Source organism: Neodiprion fabricii, chromosome 3, assembly GCF_021155785.1.
Source record: "Neodiprion fabricii isolate iyNeoFabr1 chromosome 3, iyNeoFabr1.1, whole genome shotgun sequence".
Taxonomy (NCBI): Eukaryota; Metazoa; Arthropoda; class Insecta; order Hymenoptera; family Diprionidae; genus Neodiprion; species Neodiprion fabricii.
Window position 1 is genome coordinate 19,209,821 of NC_060241.1, and position 18,559 is coordinate 19,228,379.

The window sequence follows — 18,559 nt, forward strand, 5'->3', positions numbered from 1 at the left end:
TGCAGGCCTAGATAGATCGTGTCGCTCAACCGCAGCGCTCGAGGGGACCGAGGAGCGGAGAATTCGACGAGCGAAGACGCCTCGCGACTACCATTCTACGCGTCCGTGTCTGTGAACCTTGTCCGTGTCGAGGCGTCTACGCGATCGTCACTTCTGCGACGCCACTCCATCGTCGAATATACCTACAGCTATCCGGAATAGCCAGGTATGTATGCGAAGACATGTGTATACGTTAACTCAAGTGTGCAGTCGAAACCCCAACGAGGTTCTACATCATCACCTACCTTACCGTCTCGGACGATCCCCCTTACTCGGTCACCAGGATCTGCGCCGTCCGAATCAACGCTACTTCGATATCACAGTTTATTTCTGCTTCTGTTTTGCGGGGTGGAAGATTCATTGGATACCGTTCGCTTCCCCTCGGTCGGGTGGTCAAGGATATCGGGAAACAGTTAGGTTCTTTGTGTGAATACGCTAATTCGTTTTTCAGGTGTTTTCACGCATTTCAATGAATTTGCACTCTGAACACGATGGAGCCTTGATCAACCTCTACTGTTCATGATAAAACCAAGTCAAAGTATTATACTGTAATTGATTTGTGTGAATTAGAAAGAATGCTATTACCTAAAGCATTTAGACGAATATGAATCGGTTTTGTTTCATAGAAAAACGTAGATTCGTGCATAGCATGCTAGTATTGGAGGATACGCATATCGAAGATGATGTGTTATTGGGACGTTATCTATCATATTTTGTAACAAGTGTTGTAAGATCATTCACACGTGCCTATGGGTAATATTATTTTATTTGTAATAAAAAAATGTTTATTTATAAGCTTTCGTAAATGTGTAGTCATAATGATATTATGTATCCACCGACTTTTGAAATATCGTCGTAACATCTCTATAAATTTCGCCTATTGTGAATGATTTTTAAAAACACCACTGATAGTAAATACGAGCTACAATAATATTTATATAGTTAGTGTCTTATTGGTGTGAGCTTGCTTCATTTGAAAATATCAATAACTCGCGAGAATCAGAGTCGAATAACACCTAAATAGTATACTAATTTTCTCCCAGTCATGTTTTTATTTCGGATTATAACTTGTAACTGCAAACCGCCCATTTTGAGTGCAACTGTTGAAAAGCACGTGAAACTAAATTGCTGTATACTTTTTCTGAGAATGCAGATGAAATTGGTGAAACATATAACACTTTTTCGTATTCCATTCATCGTTAGTTTTTTACTGACATAGAGATTGGCTACGGGATTGACTTCGCAAGGATAAAACTTGGGGCTATCGTACACCCGAAATTGCATGGTCTCGTTGAGTCAGCTTACCCTAGTTATTACACTTTCTTGAAAAAACTCGATAGAGTTGAAAAGTTGCTTGCAGTTAAACGCGGCTGCGTAACGAGGAAAAACAAGGGTCTTAGGTGCTGCTACAAAGTACCTACAAAGTACGGGTACGGCATACAGATAAATGAGTAGACTCCGGACTGATTGCGAGCTCTCGACAAATATACTTTGCGCTGTTCTAAATTCATATTACGTTATAGGTATGCTGGATTCGAGTTATACGAGCTATATAATATGCTGTCCAGATGGCGATAAGTTTCTCGAGAAATTTTTTTCCCTATAAATTACTCTGGAGAACATTAATATCAAGTGTTTCACGGACAGTTGCTCAATTTCTTATAATACAAAAATATCGAACACACGAAATTCGGTTCGCAGTAAACTTTTCCACTTCAAAAAATATAAGAGAAAATTCACCTCCTTCAACCGGGGATAATTAATGGGCGAGTAGCCGTTTAAAAATGTTATGTTCTTCTCGCTCTGGATGCAGTGATCCAATCGTCGTAGCACAAAGCGGTAAGGAGAACGTTTGTAACAGTTGTCTAGTCAGCACACAGTAACCCACGCATGCACTCTCGTGCCCGGTATCCACAAAGTGAATACCGGTGTAATAGACCTCTTGGAGTTCGTGTGGATGAACTTTCCTAAGTCGCATATTATCATAGGTTCCTGAACGAGCTCGGCGGTTCACCGCGAGTTCGTTACAGCTGTGATCCGTATACTATAACCCAGCTAGCGCCCGGATCAACATCTCGATTCCCGATTCCCTATTGCGCCAACCATTGTAAAGGAATATAACCTTTAGAAATGAATGTACAAAGAATGTAGCGTACACATACTGAGTACACGTTATACTAAGAATTATGATACAGCGTGAGAAAGAGCTGTGCAAAATTCTATACGAAGGTGAAAAAATTATTGTCGATGAGAACGCCATTCACGGGTATATTCAGACCGACAGGTATGTATTATTGCCGTCATTACACACGCTGGGATCAAAGCCAAAGAACGTGCAGTCAATACACACGATCGAAAGATCGGAACATGACGAATGTGCCAGTTCCCTGCCCAATGCGCAAATAATGTGCCAAACTATAAACCAGCTGTCGATTTTCCATATTCGATCACTTGGCGAAGATTTTCAGCTGCCTCTTATTCCTTGCTGTATAAAGGACACAATGCGCCTCTACTATATACGCTGTATAATTACGAGACTGAAGTTAGTAATATTGGGGAAAAGAACACTATTTTCTTAATTGTACAATGGTGTTGAAGGAAGTAAGATTTCAAAATATAAGTGTGTTTTGTTTTATTACGGTTTACCGAATTTCACCCAAAATTGTGAAATAACGGTTTTTCCGCAGCATGAATAGATACGATAACCTTACTAACTTCAATACGATGTATAATTAATGTATTTAGATCGTAATGTAAGAAAATCCCGATTCGATCAACGATCGACTTACAAGACAAGACTCGATTTCACGATCGAATTTCAGTTTAAATGACAAATTGTATAAACCAGAAGGTGTTCCAGTTCGCGTGCATAATGACTCACACATATAGCTACAGTGTGTATCAATATTGATGATGACGCGCGATGTATTTGTGCATTATACCGTCAATATGAGCAATAAATGACAGTATATTCTCATACGCCAGGTGTAAAAATAAAGGTAAAACCATTTGTTGATTATCCAATCGTGAAAATTTAATGCCTACTAATTATGAAAGACGCAATTTTCACAGTTAAAAATAGGTATAGCATTGCGGCTGCATACTTAGTGACGCTACTGCTGAACAGCTCTGGGTAATAAATGACACTGCGTAACATTTCCTTGAAAATTTAATGAGGAAAATGTCGAATGAAATTCATGAGCTGATTGACCGCTTGATGGAAATTTCCTGCGATCAGTTTATCAGCACGAGTTCACTATTAGGAGTTAAATACGCCATCGCAGAGTTACGAAATGAATCAATCAGTCTATGAATTTCGAATTCTAAATAAGCTCTTGTATTATATAAGTGTTTCTCGAATATTCGAAAAACTGTGAAAATTTTAATGGCTGAACTGGCCTCGGGCACTATCGAATTCCAGAATATTATGCAAACGGTGGAAAAAGGAGAAGCCTAACCGTAATATCACTCGGTAGCGATCATCCTGTGAGCATAGCGCATGCGTGCAGGTAGTATCGTAATTATCCAAGTGTTCGGTACCTACGAAAGCAAGCGATACGTCAAAAGCAGCCTGCCATGCCGGGTCGTAACATACGTACAACCGGTATCACACCGCGTATATACCGGTCAGGTGAACCGTTGGAAACAATGGAATAAACGTCACGTGACATCTGGTGCGGCCGTATGACATTTGCAGCGCGCATATACCTGCACACGGCGTTTGACTGCGCATGAGAAAAACTTTGTAAGCTATCAAATCGAAAGGTTGTACACGTCGAGCTCGAGAACAGGAAGGCGGTAAAGTAGGAAAGTGACGACGCTTCGATGTGTGCGGATTATATTGTTCGCTCCTTCGGTGGTGTGCGGCTCGCCGTGCTGCGCGGCACAAAATACCGGCGTGTGCGCCCCGCGCCGATTCTCGCTGACTGGCACAGCCAGGTACCAAATGCCACAAGGTCACTACGCTCGATGATGCTGCGGCCAACAACACGAGAGCGTACGTCCTTCGCCGCCGCGTTTAGGTTGTGTAGTTGATGGTTATACCGGCCGTATAACATGTCTTTATGCTCGGCCGAATGGTCCGATTAATCATCCACGACGCCCTGGCCCAGCCATCGTCGGAGGTTTTGTCGAATTATGCATAACGCCGCCATCTTGCAAGCCTTTCGATTCGCACCTGTACGATTGTTGTGCAACTATTGATGGGAAATTATCACGGTGATGGCACATCCAGTCGCCAACGCGGCGAGATACGTGGAATTGGGAAATTCTTCGCCGAGATTCAACTTTCGTCAGATTTTACGACGCTTTGCCGCTGAATTTTTATCTTGCACAGTCAAACATTGGCTTCCGTATCAGCTCTAAACATTCGTTACCTAAACTCCATAATCTATTACATTAATTACATACCGTCAATGGTAGCTTTATACTCCGCGCAAGGTGATTGAACAATCACGGACTGGAACGCTATTTGCATTAATATATAATGTGTGGGTGCAGGACTGCATTGTGCCATCATACGCATATTTCATTAGTGGAATTTGGCGATCCACGAAGGGCTGCGTGAACTGCGATTTTCTGGCAATTTAGTCAAAGATTGAATGAAGAAAATTACCTGATACACAAATACAATATCAGATGTAGCTAATCGCAGTAGATTATATACGTTGGGTTTATTGAGACTCGTGTTTCGCTATTTCGATGAAACCTTAATTTTAACGAATTAATGAGAAATCTGAACTCTTCTTCATTTACCTGATTGAATAGGCAGATTATCTGCAGGCCAAACCAGAAATTATCTGTCTTCCAAGTATTGAGAATTCGGAATTTCTTGAGAGCTATAATCAAAAATTCTGCGCTATCAAAAACGGGGTTGAACGATCATCATTACAGCCATCAGTGTGAGATTGTTAATCACCATCACGACACGAGTTAATGCTGGAATAATTCAGATTTCAGGTGATCGACTAATTCTTAAGGCTACGTCTCCTCACGACACACGTATTTTTGCTATGCCATCAGTTAGTAACAAGCCCCATGTTGCTCTCGAGTTTCGGTAACTTATGTACTTGCGTAGATAATCAGGTGAAACAACGGAATGTTTGAATTGAAGTTCTAACTAGGGCCTAACTTAACCTGTACTCATGTGATCCAAAATCTTCTCTTTTAAACTCGCATTAATTGTTACAGCTGATAGATTTACTGTTTCATCTCTCTCTAAAACAAATTTTCACCTATGGAGCGAAGTTTCCAAAGACGTTTTTACTCACAGAATATTGAAATACCGAACGCACTTCAGTTTTACTCCATAGTAGCATTCGTGGCAGAGAGCCATGTTTTCATCATAATTTTACGGGGGTCGGTGTACCTGAAAAATTCAATAGCGATTTACTTACATCCACGTGATCAGTTGTTCAGTACCCATTCTACAGTACCGACAATGTCGATTGACAGCTGTTAGAAATATGTTGCTTTCTTCTATTTGGCTTATGGAATAAAGATAAAGCATCTCTTCTTACCGACCGAACCGCCCTATAATACGCCGTGAATGTCGAATCTTATTGGCCGACCTTTGTGTACGCTGCGAATTCCAACAGCATCGACCAGGCCACGGTCTTCTGCTTGAGCATACTGTATTGTACATGCTCTAAGGTCTTCTCTTGTCAGGTAATGTAGCGATCTCTGCGGATTAATTCTAAACGTGATTCTAAACGACTTATGTCGCTGCTTGAAGACATCCCTTGACCACTGAGAAATCGTAAGCTTTATTTACCAAAATGGCGGATCAAGTACTGGCAGAACTGGAGGCCGCTGCACAAGTTATTTTGGTAATATAACGGTTATTGTTATAAATGATAGAATTCTACAGAAGCATAGTAATAAAAATAAATGTTAATTCTGAGGGTCTCGATTGGTAGAAGTCGTTGCTCTGGGTTACGGTAGCGTAAAATCTCGTGACGTCGAGGTTATGTTGTCGCAACCAACCGTAGATTTAGTTTATTTATATCATAAACGATGCTCGAGATTTTGTTACCGATCTCACGTTGTGAGGCAACATTCTTGGCTTTCGACTAGATCTCGAATTTCATCATGATATTAATGGGATAGTACGTATGCATATTTGCGTTATGGCTTCTTCATCTGCGTGATTGTAGACCCCAAATAATGTATTTTTATATGCTGACTACAGGTTTCCTCCTTTATTTGTGTGTCTTATTTTTATTCTTCAATCCCCACCTTAGGCTCCACCGAATCTCATCACAGGCCAGCAACGACAGTCAGCAGAGACGGTGTTTCTTAACTTTCGTAAAACTAAATCTCCATATCAGCTCTGCCGAGAGATCCTTGAACGAAGCTCTGTCGATTACGTACTATTTGAATCAGCAGGATTGATTAAGTCTGCCCTAATCAGAGAATGGGTAATGATGCAGGATGAGGATATCAGGTCACTAAGACAGTACCTGTTGCATTATATTATAAGCAAACCTCAGTTGGCTCCCTTTGTCAGGGAGAGAATACTTCAGGTCATTGCTATTATGGTAAAAAGGGGCAGTGTTGAAGACTTGGGACGAGATCGTGGCCAAATACTGAATGAAGTTGAGGGACTTATCATGACTGGTGATTTACGCAGGGTAACTAATTTCTTTTGTTATTAATCAATCGTGAAATGGGCAATAATAATAAGCTGATTGATAATCTTTTAAATTGGCATAAAATTCCAATTTTCAAAAACTGAAAACATCTTTCTTCTCGAATTTAAGAAACAATTATTTCCACTTGACAGTTACCTTGGTAATTTCAGCAACTGTTAGGATGCAGCATAATATCAGCTTTAATGCAGGAGTATGCAACAACTGTTAAATCTTCAGATGTAGGATTGGCCTGGGAGGTTCATTTTAAGGCTAAGAAGCAATTTGAAATCTCAGATTTGAAAAGGATTTTCAAGTTCTGTTTTGGGGCCCTGGGAGAGCTGACCAAAGAAGAAATTCAAGAGGCTCTACTGCCTCTGATAAAACACCTGCTTTCTATAACTGAAGGCGTCTTAGTATGGGGATACGTATCACCACACTATATCCTTTTCATATGTCTCTGTAATTTTGTGTCATCTTGGTAAAAAAAATTTCCTTAATTCAAACACACTGCCCAAAAGATTAATTGGTGTATTTGAATCTGCCTACGAGTCCGACAGCAGTCCTGCCCTCCGACTTGGTCCCATGTGGAGAGATGTAATCCTTGATCCTAATGTTCTCGATCTCTTCTTCACTCTCTACTGGAAAGTTCGTACCAATCCACAGCTGGCTCATCACGCAAGAAACTGTTTGGTACAGTTGGCAACATTAAACGGGCTAGTGATTGAGTCTGGGGAAGTAGAGACACAATATCTAACATCCTATCTACAAAGCTTCTTGAAACTCGTGTCGAATATTGACGTTATAGACCAAGAAGCGATAGGAATATCTAACATGGTTAGAAAAGTAATAACCTTCTTCAGAGCAACCTTAACCTCATTACCTGAAGACATCCTCAGGTCATTCATGGAACAGATGACTCGCCTGACTTGCTTGTTTGCAGAAGGAGCTGCGCAGGAGGAATCTGTAAGTGTTTCATAATTTTCAATAGCTTATTTTGTTTTTTATATCTAACAAACTTTCAATTATTAAAGATGTGTGCTGATGACTGTCTGTATATGGAAGCCTTTGAACACTTGCTGGAAGCTTGGATTATAGTTTTGTCTGAGGCACAATTGTTTCCGTCAGAATTTTGCAAGCAAAGTTCAGCCCAGATATTTAATACTTATCTGAGTTGCCACCTGGCTCCGCCGGATGGCAACAGAGGTGCTGGAGGCAAAGAGCTCAATGACGAAGAAATAGATGCAACTGAAGAAAACGACAGAGATAAGTTCAAGGAACAATTGCAGACCATTGGTAAGTGCATCGGTGCATCAGTGCATCATTGCGTCATTGCCTCATTGCATTGTGCCAATGTCATTCATTCGATTAATTTTTCAATTTAAATTCTCCGCAGGAAATTTCGGCCGGCAAGTTCCTGGTCATTCCTTACCCCTTTTAGCACGTCTCCTTGAGGATAGAACAAACAGACTTAGTGGTCAACTGAATAGAATGGCAGATCAGTCGCAGCCCATGAGTATATCGAGCTCGTCACTTGTAGAAGCACTCTACGAGGACATACACTGGCTTGTGCTTTTAGCTGGTCATGTTTTGTGCATGGATTCTGAAGGTGAAGTTGCTCTGGTACCATCTGAGATAATGAGATACAGCATGGATCAGGTGATTATGTAATTATAAACATATACCATCTCTTTAAGTATGTATAAGAAACTTGGAGATCTTAGAAAACTATTGTGAAAATCATGTTCGACTCACGTTTCGATTTACTTTAATGCAGAAATACCAATTTGATCTTTCGGTTTCAGACCCAGCAAGGTCAAGTAAACGTAGAAACGACAATGAGACTCTTGGCCTCCCCTCAAAATAGTCTGTCTGATATTGATGGAGCAGAACAATCAGCAGATCATGTCATTAGATTGATATCGGCCGTATTTCGGCTCTGTCAATTGGAGAAAATCGCGATTTCAGCCAATCTGACGAATATGTTGAGCCCGGAATTGAGCAGCAGTATTGTGTGGTTCTTGCACAGGTGGTCATTGAGCTATCTCCTACCAATTGAGAGCTTCTATTCGGAGATTAGTACTACCATCTTACAGGCATTTGGTGCCGATACACCTGGCGCGCTATGGACAGTTAGTTTTTTACTAGAGAAAATTGAGTGCAATATTAACGTCTTCAAAGGAGAACCAAATTTGATAAAAGAAACCATGCGGCTTCTCATTACGCTAGTTGAATCACAAATAAAGTACGTTGATATCTCAACACTAACCCTACAGTTTTATAGGCATTGTTATTTCTACCGATTTTGTTACTTTGACTGGTAATTTGATTTACAGAAGTGACTGTGTATTGAAGTCAGGCCGTTTGTGCAACTTGGTTAATTTGGCGACAAAAGATCGTTTCGATCTACCACAGGCAGCTAAGCGCGGACTGATGCGAACTTTAGTACAAATTGGAACTGCTGTTCAAGATCCATCATCTAAACAGCAATATTGGGCTCAAACCTTGCAACCTTTGGATGAACGATTTAAACAGCTTACTGGTAGCAGTAATTTTGCTCAGACGTATCACCAAGAACAAATCAGGCTGGGGATTATCGACGTTCTTGAATCATTCGTTGGTATGATTATTGCGTGTAGTTATTGTCTTATCGCGTTCTAAGTTCATTCAAATTTTTTTATCACAATGAGACATGCTATTTTAACAATCAAAATTAAAAATGTTTTCTGTTTACTCATTTGTCAACAAATGTCACCTTAGGCTGAAATACCAAGCTGTATATGCGGACTATGTCAGATTTTGTATTATTGTGTTTCATTTCCAGGAGTTACTCAAGGAGTTCAAGGGCCAGTTGCGGAAGGCGTATTTGAACGTATAACGCCCGTTTTGAACGAGCTTCCCAATCTCTTGTCATTGTACCATAACTATCAAGAAATTGTTCAGCTAATATTAGAATTATTTTGTGAATGCACTCGACGAATGTTATGCTACCTACCCCAGGTACGAGCTCCAGCAACTTATTAAAATTATCGTTTTCATTCTACACTTTCTACAACTGCAGAACGCACTGTCATGTATTTATTTATTTTTTTCTTGTCACAATAACGTTTCGATCACCGTTTACTTTTTTCAAGATATTTCACTAATTCTAGGGAGACAGCATACGAATTTACGAGATATGCTTGCGTACTATTCAAACATATGCTCGTTGCAATACGAATCGAACGACTGTAGAGAATACGGCTGAGGAAGACACTTTTCAAGATATTCTATTACTTATGCAACTTCTCACCAATTTATTAACTAAGGAAATAATCGACTGCAGTCATACAGAGCCAGCTGGTAATCCAGAACAGAATGTGTCACCTGTTAACGTATTCTTATTCGGATTGAATATCATTATGCCTTTAATGACAATGGATTTACTCAAGTTTCCTTCCCTTTGCCTGGAGTACGTATAAAATGATGTCATTGAAATAATTTCATCCATTTGACCCAAGTTCACAAGGATTATTTGATATTTTATGTCATACACTGGGAGGAAGAAGATGTTGTTCCGGCTTCACCATGAAAAAGGTGCTGTTTCAGCTTTATCGTGAAAAACGTGTCGTTTTGGCTTTGTTTGGAAAAAGGTGATGTTCCACAAACGATTTTTTTTTCATATTTTTCAGTTGGCAACATGCGCAGGAAATATAAGTTATTAGTTTAATTACATGAAAAAAATCGCTTTCAAATAAGTATTTATTTTTATTTTGTGTATTAATTCAATTCTTATTGTTTGACTTATTTATATGATGGAATCATTGAAATGTTCGTATGATATCACATACGATTTAGAATGTTGTAGCAAATTAGTTGATTTGTTTATATTATTATTTATATCATTTAATATCAATCTTTATATTATTCATGATACCAAATCAAGTTTACTAATTTGCTACAACATTCTAAATCGTATGTGATATCATACGAACATTTCAATGATTTCATCGAATGAATTAGTCGAAGAATTAAATTAATTAAACTAATAATTCGTATTTCCTGCACGTCTTGTTGACTAAAAATTGTGAAAAAAAATAGTTCGTTCAGCATCATCTTTCTCAAATCAAAGTCGAAATAACACTCTTTTCACGGCAAAGCTGAAACAACACCTGCCTTCCAGCCGATGATGTGATATTGAGTAATTAAAGCTTCTTTGTGAGTATTTAATTGCAACAAACAGATTATGTTTTTATTTCAGGTACTTTAAAATGATCACGTTTGTTTGTGAAATCCATCCAGAAAAAGTGTTCGACCTCCCAGTTGAGTTGCTAAGTCAATTACTAGCTTCCGTTGAACTGGGTCTTTTCTCATTTGGTCATGAGATTACCATATTGTGTTGTGACATAATACAAGTATTAGCAAAGCATATTTATACTGAGGGAAGAAAAGGCCGACCAAAAAACCAGCTGATGGCGCCTTTTATGAATGTGAGTCAATGTGAAATTTGATACGAGATACTGTTCAAAAATGTGATAATTACAAACTTTATTCTATAAATGTGATTTCGTTTTTCTTTCGTTTTCAGTTGCTCATGAATCTTATACTGTCTCGCCAAATAAATTCTGACCTTATTTCAAGTACGAGCATACCGCTGTACTACTTGATCTGTTGTTATCAAGAACAGTATCAACAGCTGGTACAAAGTTTTTTGGCTGCACAAACAGACCCACGGATAGCAGAGCGGCTGACTGCAGCTTTTGTGCAATTGACAGCTTGCATAGAACTCGATACGGAACGACCTCAAAGGCTGAGGTTTAGGGATAATTTCGATAAGTTTATTGTAAACGTACAAGGATTTTTGATGGTTAAGTAAAGTTTTGCGAACATGAGATTATTTAATAATACATCTATAAATTGTAATGTAGCCGTGGCTAGCCAAGCCCAGATATCAATATGACTGCCGAAAATCGCGATTACAATAATTCGGTATCTGCAATGATCCTCGATCAGAGGGTAACGTTTCGCAAACATTTTTTCAGGTGCCACAATTATTGTTACGCCATCTCCAATTTTCTACGTCGCAACCCACAAAACGAAACTACCAACAAAATTGATAAAAATCCTAGTTCTTTGCTCTATTAGTGATAGCCCACCGCATTCCATTGAAGAGTGTTTTACTTTTCTTCTGGAATTGATAATATTGCCCACCCCCTCATGATTTCATTATCTTTTGCTCTCGAATATCGTCCTCAATGAGTATTTTGAATCTTAGAGAGAAATGTTTATTATCTAGTCGGAATCCATGAGGACGAATCTTCAATTCGTTGGTAGTTGCTGGTATAGCGGTCCATTGATTGGCATTTTACGAGATATCGGAGCATTGCGAATGTCACTGCTAAAATACTCCCGAGGCTATTGTTCACTCTGCAATTCCCTTAAATTAAAAAAACACCACGTTATGACACATGGAATCTTCAATTAATAGTATCATTAGTACGTAATATATTTTTTACTCAATTAACTCCATTTCGTCAAGACATATTTTTGTGTATAATTCTATTTGATTCTATTCAATACTTACAAATTAGTATCTCGTCAACTGTAACTGATTTTTCTATGACAGAATCAGGGTACCACATTGCATATAATTCATTCGACGTCTCATACTGTAGATTAGTATTAAGTTAAAATAGGAGTCAATTGTAAGTTATTGTAACACGTAGAATTATAAGTGAACAAAGATTGATTTGAATATGCATATATATTGACAGGTGTTCATTTATATCATCATTTACAGTTTTGGTCATATCTAGTATACTTACTAGTATAATTTTATAGTAAAGTTTTATCAGCCTTGATGATTTAAACTTGATAGTCTTTCGTTGCATGCTGAAATGGGTACACACTGCGAATAATTTTCATTCATTTTCTTAATTCGTGAAAATTTTTAATTACCCGAAATATTCTAGTATTTCGCCCAAGTTAAGTTATAAATATTCCGGTGAAACCTATCATTTCGCAGCTCCAAATTTGTCAAAAACATGAACTAGATATACATAAATATATAAATTGGGTTTCACTCGGGATTTAAAAAATTATGAACAAGGATTATTAGGGATAATTTAGTATTTAAGGCGTAACTATTGTCTTGCAGCTATCTTCGTATATTGAAGTTTCTCTGTTTGTATCAGTTTGTGTATTTATCGAGAGTTTATTTTTTTCAAAAATTCTTTATAAATATATGTAATTATATTAAAACGTGATGAATTGCATGTACATACATAAATAACTGCAAAGTAATTAATATAGTAAAAAAGAAAATGATTGGTATGAAAGTAATTGAATGGAAAACATCGTTATATTTTGGTGTGCTTTATATCACGTGTTGAATTCGAAGATTTAGCATCTAATTTCACTCTAACTTGAATTACGAACTAGTATTGACCAAACTATTACTGTCTTGTTCTCCTTCTCTCTTTTCGTCTTTTTCATTGTAGTTATTACTCTGCCAAATTAGAAACAGTATCATATGTAGACATTGATTATTTTTATGGTTTCAGGTTTTTAATTGGCTTTTATTATTGTGTGATTATTGTTTGGCTCACAAAATGTATTTATATATCTGCGGTTTTAAATTTCAACGACATTCAAATCTTCTCAATTTAACAGTTTGCGTGCCTTTGAGAAAGATTTTATATATAAGATAAAATATGAAATCTGGAAAATAGGGTTTCCAAATTGTTACAAACTTCCTCACTTGCGTTTTCTTTGCTCGAATTTTCTAAATACTAACCGTATATTTTGTTCCTTATTTCTAGTTGCCTTTTGCCGAAAATACTTAATTAAAACGATACGTACGTTGCATTGTTAAATATCATTATCACTAGAATTGAAAGTGATTCATTAATTTGTTTATATAACAGATGTTACATTACTGTAAGTACGAAAAAGACGATGATAAAGTAACAATATATTTAATTACCACGATATATTATCAAATAGCTTGCTGTGAAATTCGAACTGTATCGCAATTGTTCAAATTGAATTTTAAAAATGAAGGAAAAAATAATGGAAATAAAACTAAGTATGCAGTTTCAGGAACCGTCCTTTAACTTCTGTAAAATGATTTTTTAAATGAAGTAACGTATGTGATGTATGCACATACGAATGTAATTTCTCATCCAGATGTAGTGTTTATACACAAAGAAGAGACCAGAAACAAGACTACTCACGTCATGAGTGGAAGGTAAATAACAAAAACGGTTCGGAGAAATAATTTATTCTGAATGCTAAATATTTTACGAATTGTGTATTATAATTTTTGAATATATAACTAACGAATGTTCTAACTATTTATATTTTCTTAATTAATCAAGTTTCACTTTTCCGTTTCGCTTGCATAAATTTTTATAAATTCCATTCTTTCTTTTCTCTCAATTTATACACGAATTAGGGATATGTGTGATATGACAGATATTAGTATATATATATATAGTAGTATATATATATATATATAGTGTAGTAGAACCACTCACATAAGATATTCATAATAAGACGGTACGGTACATGTATAGTGTACATACACATCGAAAATTTTTTATATATTCGTACGTATACGAAAAGAATTTAGATACTTGTAATATATATTTTTTTCATTCATTTTGTTCATTTTAAATGTAAGACATAGGTACATGCATGCAAATTTTGATAATCCATCATATCTTCCTTTATAGTTGTCATACCGATTCATAGTAGATCGAGTAAATATTCTTTCATTTCATTTGTACAAAAAAGTTATTAACATGTCACATTTTGCTGACAAAAAAAAAAAAAACAAAAAAAAAGGAACTGTAAAAAATATTACTAGGGCTTATCCTCCCTACATTCTCATATTATCTATACATACACAGGCATGTGTAATGTATCTTTTATTGATAAATTATTCTCTTCGTATGAAATTCTTATTAACATATCTTAAATATCGGTAACTTTGAATATCTCGGTTTGAAAACTTATTAAAGTAATAAAATTTAAATAAATTTGTCTCTTTTTTTCTCTCTTTTTTCTTAGATAATATAGTATCTCATGAATATTATTAATCTCTGAATACCTATAAGAGGGTAGTAGAAAGGAAGAATATACCCTGTGAGAGAAAGGACAGGGAGTAATTATTGTCTATATAATAATACATGTACAAAACACCTACTTATCAAAGTCATCTGCAATCTTTGCATATCGCACAATGCAGCAGCAACAGCATATAGACATCTATCACTAATCCACAGACGTAATGATATCTAGCGTCAAAATCTATTCATAATTGGTTGCCATTTACACCATTAGTATTATTGTTTCATTTTTGGTCACAAATTTTTGCGATTTGTTGATTTCAGTTTTTCATCAAAATGAAATTCAACTTGTCCTCTTCTTTTGCTACTGTACCAAGGCTTATTCAACAAGTCGAACATGTTCAGTGATGATGCATTATTTTTTCATAATTTCTCTAGATTCCGACATACGTATTGCTTCTGAGAAGTTATGACATATTTTTTTCATAAGTAAAAAAAGGCTAAATTTTTATGCAGAGATAGGTATGTTTGAAATTGGTGTAAACTAAGCTTGGAAATTTGTAAAACATGTTTCATAGCTGAATGCTGATCCTGTAGATTTCTGTGTAACCCTATACCGGTTTAAAAATTTTTCTTACTACTTGACTTCCCCTCAGTCATTTGGCTTCGCATTTTTATACTTTTTCGTAAACTGTTCAACCCAAAGCTTGGTCAAATTCAGATATAAGTTGGGGCCCTCAGGCTCATAATCTAGGTATGTAAAATCCTTGTTGCTTGCAGGACGGGCTGGTTCAATTTGTGTGCCCTCATGCCACTCGTTGAACGATGTTATCGACACGGTGGTAGCCCCACTGTTTAGAGCACTGCTCCAAGCATAGCCATAGTACTGTCCATGACGTCTGTGCCTCGTATTATCAGCGTTCCACGGTCGTACCTGAGAGTGAAAATTATGTTCAAAAAATTTAATTCAACTAATAATGTTCTTAGATTTTTTAAAATTCAATATCATGTATAGTACCTGAGTATCTATGTAACCAGGACCAACACTGGGTATGAAAAGGAGTTCATTTTGTTCGGCGAACTTGTTCAGATCTTTCCAATTTTTCCACGAACTTCCAAAGCTGAATCCATTTGTTGCAAAATAGGTGTAGAATCCGTCAAAGTGTGATTTTTTAATATGGTTCTTGTGTTGTGTGTCTACGAGTAGCCCCATGTATACAGCATCAATTTCTGAGCCACGAAGAGTGAGGTTTCCGCGATCAGACAAGAGTTCCCACCACGAGTTCGATGGGAAGACGTAAGAGTCATAAATGTACATTACCGGTAGAACAGCTCCGCTGACAAACCAGAAAGAAAAAGTGCCAGTTAATCATTGCCTAAATTTGGAGTTTGAAAGACAATATTGTTGTTTGTTAAATATTCACTCTGTTTCTCTTTTTATTCTGTGCAGTGCTGGATGCTTTCCATACTCGCTGAACAAGTACTTTAAATGTTCGATCAAATTTATTGGATTTCTTCCTGCATAAGGTTCAATGTGTGGAGCAACCTTGAGGCTATAGCGATGAGCTGCATCTAGTATATCCGACATCACAGAATCTGTGCTATCTATGGCATTAGGAGGAATCCATGAAACCACTACCACTCCCACCCCTGTTTCTTTGAGCTGTTTCATGTGTAAGTTGATTACCTGTACAAAGATTTAGAATTACATTGATTTAGAAAGACGCTGAATATGATGGCCAATTTCTATTCAATAAGCACAGTCTTAAAAGAAAAAAAAAAAACCGACTTCATTTAATTTGACTGGTGGGATATTTTCTGACTCTTATCAGTCTGTATCCCTATAAATATTTGCTGTTAAGATTCATATTCCATTTACGTTTTTTTTCAAAAAACATAAATACCCTCAATATTTAAGAAAAATTTAGATGCTTAGGGGATCTGAAGAGGATTTCACTCTTCCATGTCAAGTACTGTTTAGTGTGCAGATATCCAACTATGATAGAAAGTTTAAATCCGAAATCAAAATACCTGAGGATCACGAGAGCTGTAGCAACCTAAGCTGGGATAATAGTTGGCACCGATGTCATCCGGAGGCTTATGTTTTCCATCTGGAAATACCCTCTTGTCATTTTTCTTCCAGTTGGGAAGGTAGTCGTGATTCCAGTGCTTCCACGACTTGTCAAACTCGAGAGATCTGTACCACGGGTAATAGAATATGTGGACATTGTAGTTGGTATCGATGGATGAATTCCTGTTTATCAGTGGCATGATCTTCTTTCTCATTCTGTTGGATATTCTGGCAACTTTGTTCTGCACCATCTTCTGCCTCATCTCCCCATAACTCTTTTCATTAAGTTCCTGCATTCGGCTTCTGTTTTCATGTACAGCTATTATCAAATCCCCAACTCCCGCCTGACCCTGACTAGACAATGTGCTCCATTCGACTGGTGAAGTTACCATGTGTGGTTGACATTTAACCGACTCGAGGGGTGAGAGCTTAACTATTATTACAGCTGCCATTAGTGTCGATAATATAACCACTATTGCTGATAAGTAGAAACATCTTCGCAGCGACAATGCAGTTACTACACTCCCAAACATTTTAGCACTGATTTAATTGTCCAGTTAATGTAATATTGGGCAAAGTGAGTCTTTACCAATTTATGGGGTGTATTTCAAATTTATTCACCGAATTGAAGAGCACTCACATTTTATTTTTTTTATTTTTGATAACCTGTGAAAGAGAGGATATATTGTGAAAAAATTTTAATCCGAGACAATTTCCAGACCCTGAAATGGGATTCATAAGTTTTAAAACAGAAAATAATCGAAAGCAGCGTGTTGCTAAAATCGCAAATCTTACAACTACATTGTGAAAACATATAAATTTGTCATTCAATTCTTTCGTCACCGAATCTTCTCTGTTTATCGTTTATCAATGATTACACAAGTGTCTGCGATTCCAGGTCGATTCAGTTGTAATTTTTATCTTTTCTTTTTCTCAACATACGAATTGACGCTAGATTACCACACGTAGGCCTTTTCGTATGTGCGTACGAGTGATTTGAATGGAAAATGTGTATTTCGGCATGGCGCCTTGGTAGCAAGCAATAGGTACGACTGGAATACATTTGTGTGTGCACCCGTGGTTGAAACAATAGGAAATCAATAATTCTTAAAGGGATATTATAATGATAATAACAATTCAAAAACGGGTGATGAATATTGCGTGGAGAGTGCAATAGAAGATACCTATACATACATATAATGTATGTCCAACAGATTTAACAATAAGTCCGAGAGATCTCGTCTCACTACATATTACACAAAAGAGCCTGACATAAAATCTGCAACGATAAATATTAATTAATTGTTTTATCTCCATACCGCGTTTTTCATATTGACAAAAGTGCACGGATAAAATGAAAGGGGTGGAACGAGAAAATATGGACATAAAGAAAAAGAGATGTAGAAAAGAGAAGTACAAAAACGTAGGAAAGAAAGACAGCCCGTATGAGAGATATTGTTTGCAGGCCTGTTTAAATGATTCCCATCAATTGTCAGCAAATGACATGAACGGTGATTTCTTCCTGATACTCACTCGTTGAACAAACTATCGCAAACGTGATGGTTGTTTAAATATTAAACATTTGTAATCCGTGATTCGACGACACAAAGTAATCTGAGACACATTTTCGACCAAAAGCTCGCCGCAAAGCGAACTGACAACCTTCGGCGCTCTGTCGTGGTTCTACCACTATCTTCTTCCCTTTGCCTCCCGCGCACTTTGAGGACTCCCTGGGGTCACGGGATTACAAGTGGTAACCATGAGAAAAT

The 18,559-nt window shown here is 37.2% G+C and overlaps 2 protein-coding genes across 3 annotated transcripts; one reads left to right on the top strand and one right to left on the bottom strand.

Annotated features, from left to right (window-relative positions):
• The first annotated feature begins 5,616 nt into the window (after positions 1–5,616).
• Positions 5,617–14,006, top strand: LOC124177442 (exportin-4-like). Of its 2 annotated transcripts, none has more exons than XM_046559794.1 (12): positions 5,617–5,867; positions 6,282–6,671; positions 6,842–7,109; positions 7,180–7,634; positions 7,703–7,964; positions 8,065–8,327; positions 8,474–8,913; positions 9,005–9,288; positions 9,493–9,668; positions 9,821–10,119; positions 10,909–11,137; positions 11,236–14,006. In XM_046559794.1, exons 1-12 carry the CDS (start codon positions 5,817–5,819, stop codon positions 11,521–11,523), a joined length of 3,405 nt encoding a protein of 1,134 aa, XP_046415750.1. In that variant the 5' UTR covers positions 5,617–5,816; the 3' UTR covers positions 11,524–14,006. The 2 variants fall into 2 exon arrangements, with proteins under 2 accessions (XP_046415750.1, XP_046415751.1); XM_046559795.1 differs by lacking the exon at positions 5,617–5,867 and adding an exon at positions 5,924–6,146.
• LOC124177447 (glycoprotein endo-alpha-1,2-mannosidase) lies at positions 13,914–18,519 on the bottom strand. Its single transcript, XM_046559804.1, has 5 exons — positions 18,324–18,519; positions 16,751–17,456; positions 16,144–16,406; positions 15,738–16,056; positions 13,914–15,653 (listed from the first exon to the last, which is right to left on the bottom strand). The coding sequence occupies exons 2-5, from the start codon at positions 17,321–17,323 to the stop codon at positions 15,372–15,374; spliced, it is 1,437 nt and encodes a 478-aa protein (XP_046415760.1). The 5' UTR covers positions 17,324–17,456; positions 18,324–18,519; the 3' UTR covers positions 13,914–15,371.
• Between the last annotated feature and the right edge of the window lie 40 nt (positions 18,520–18,559).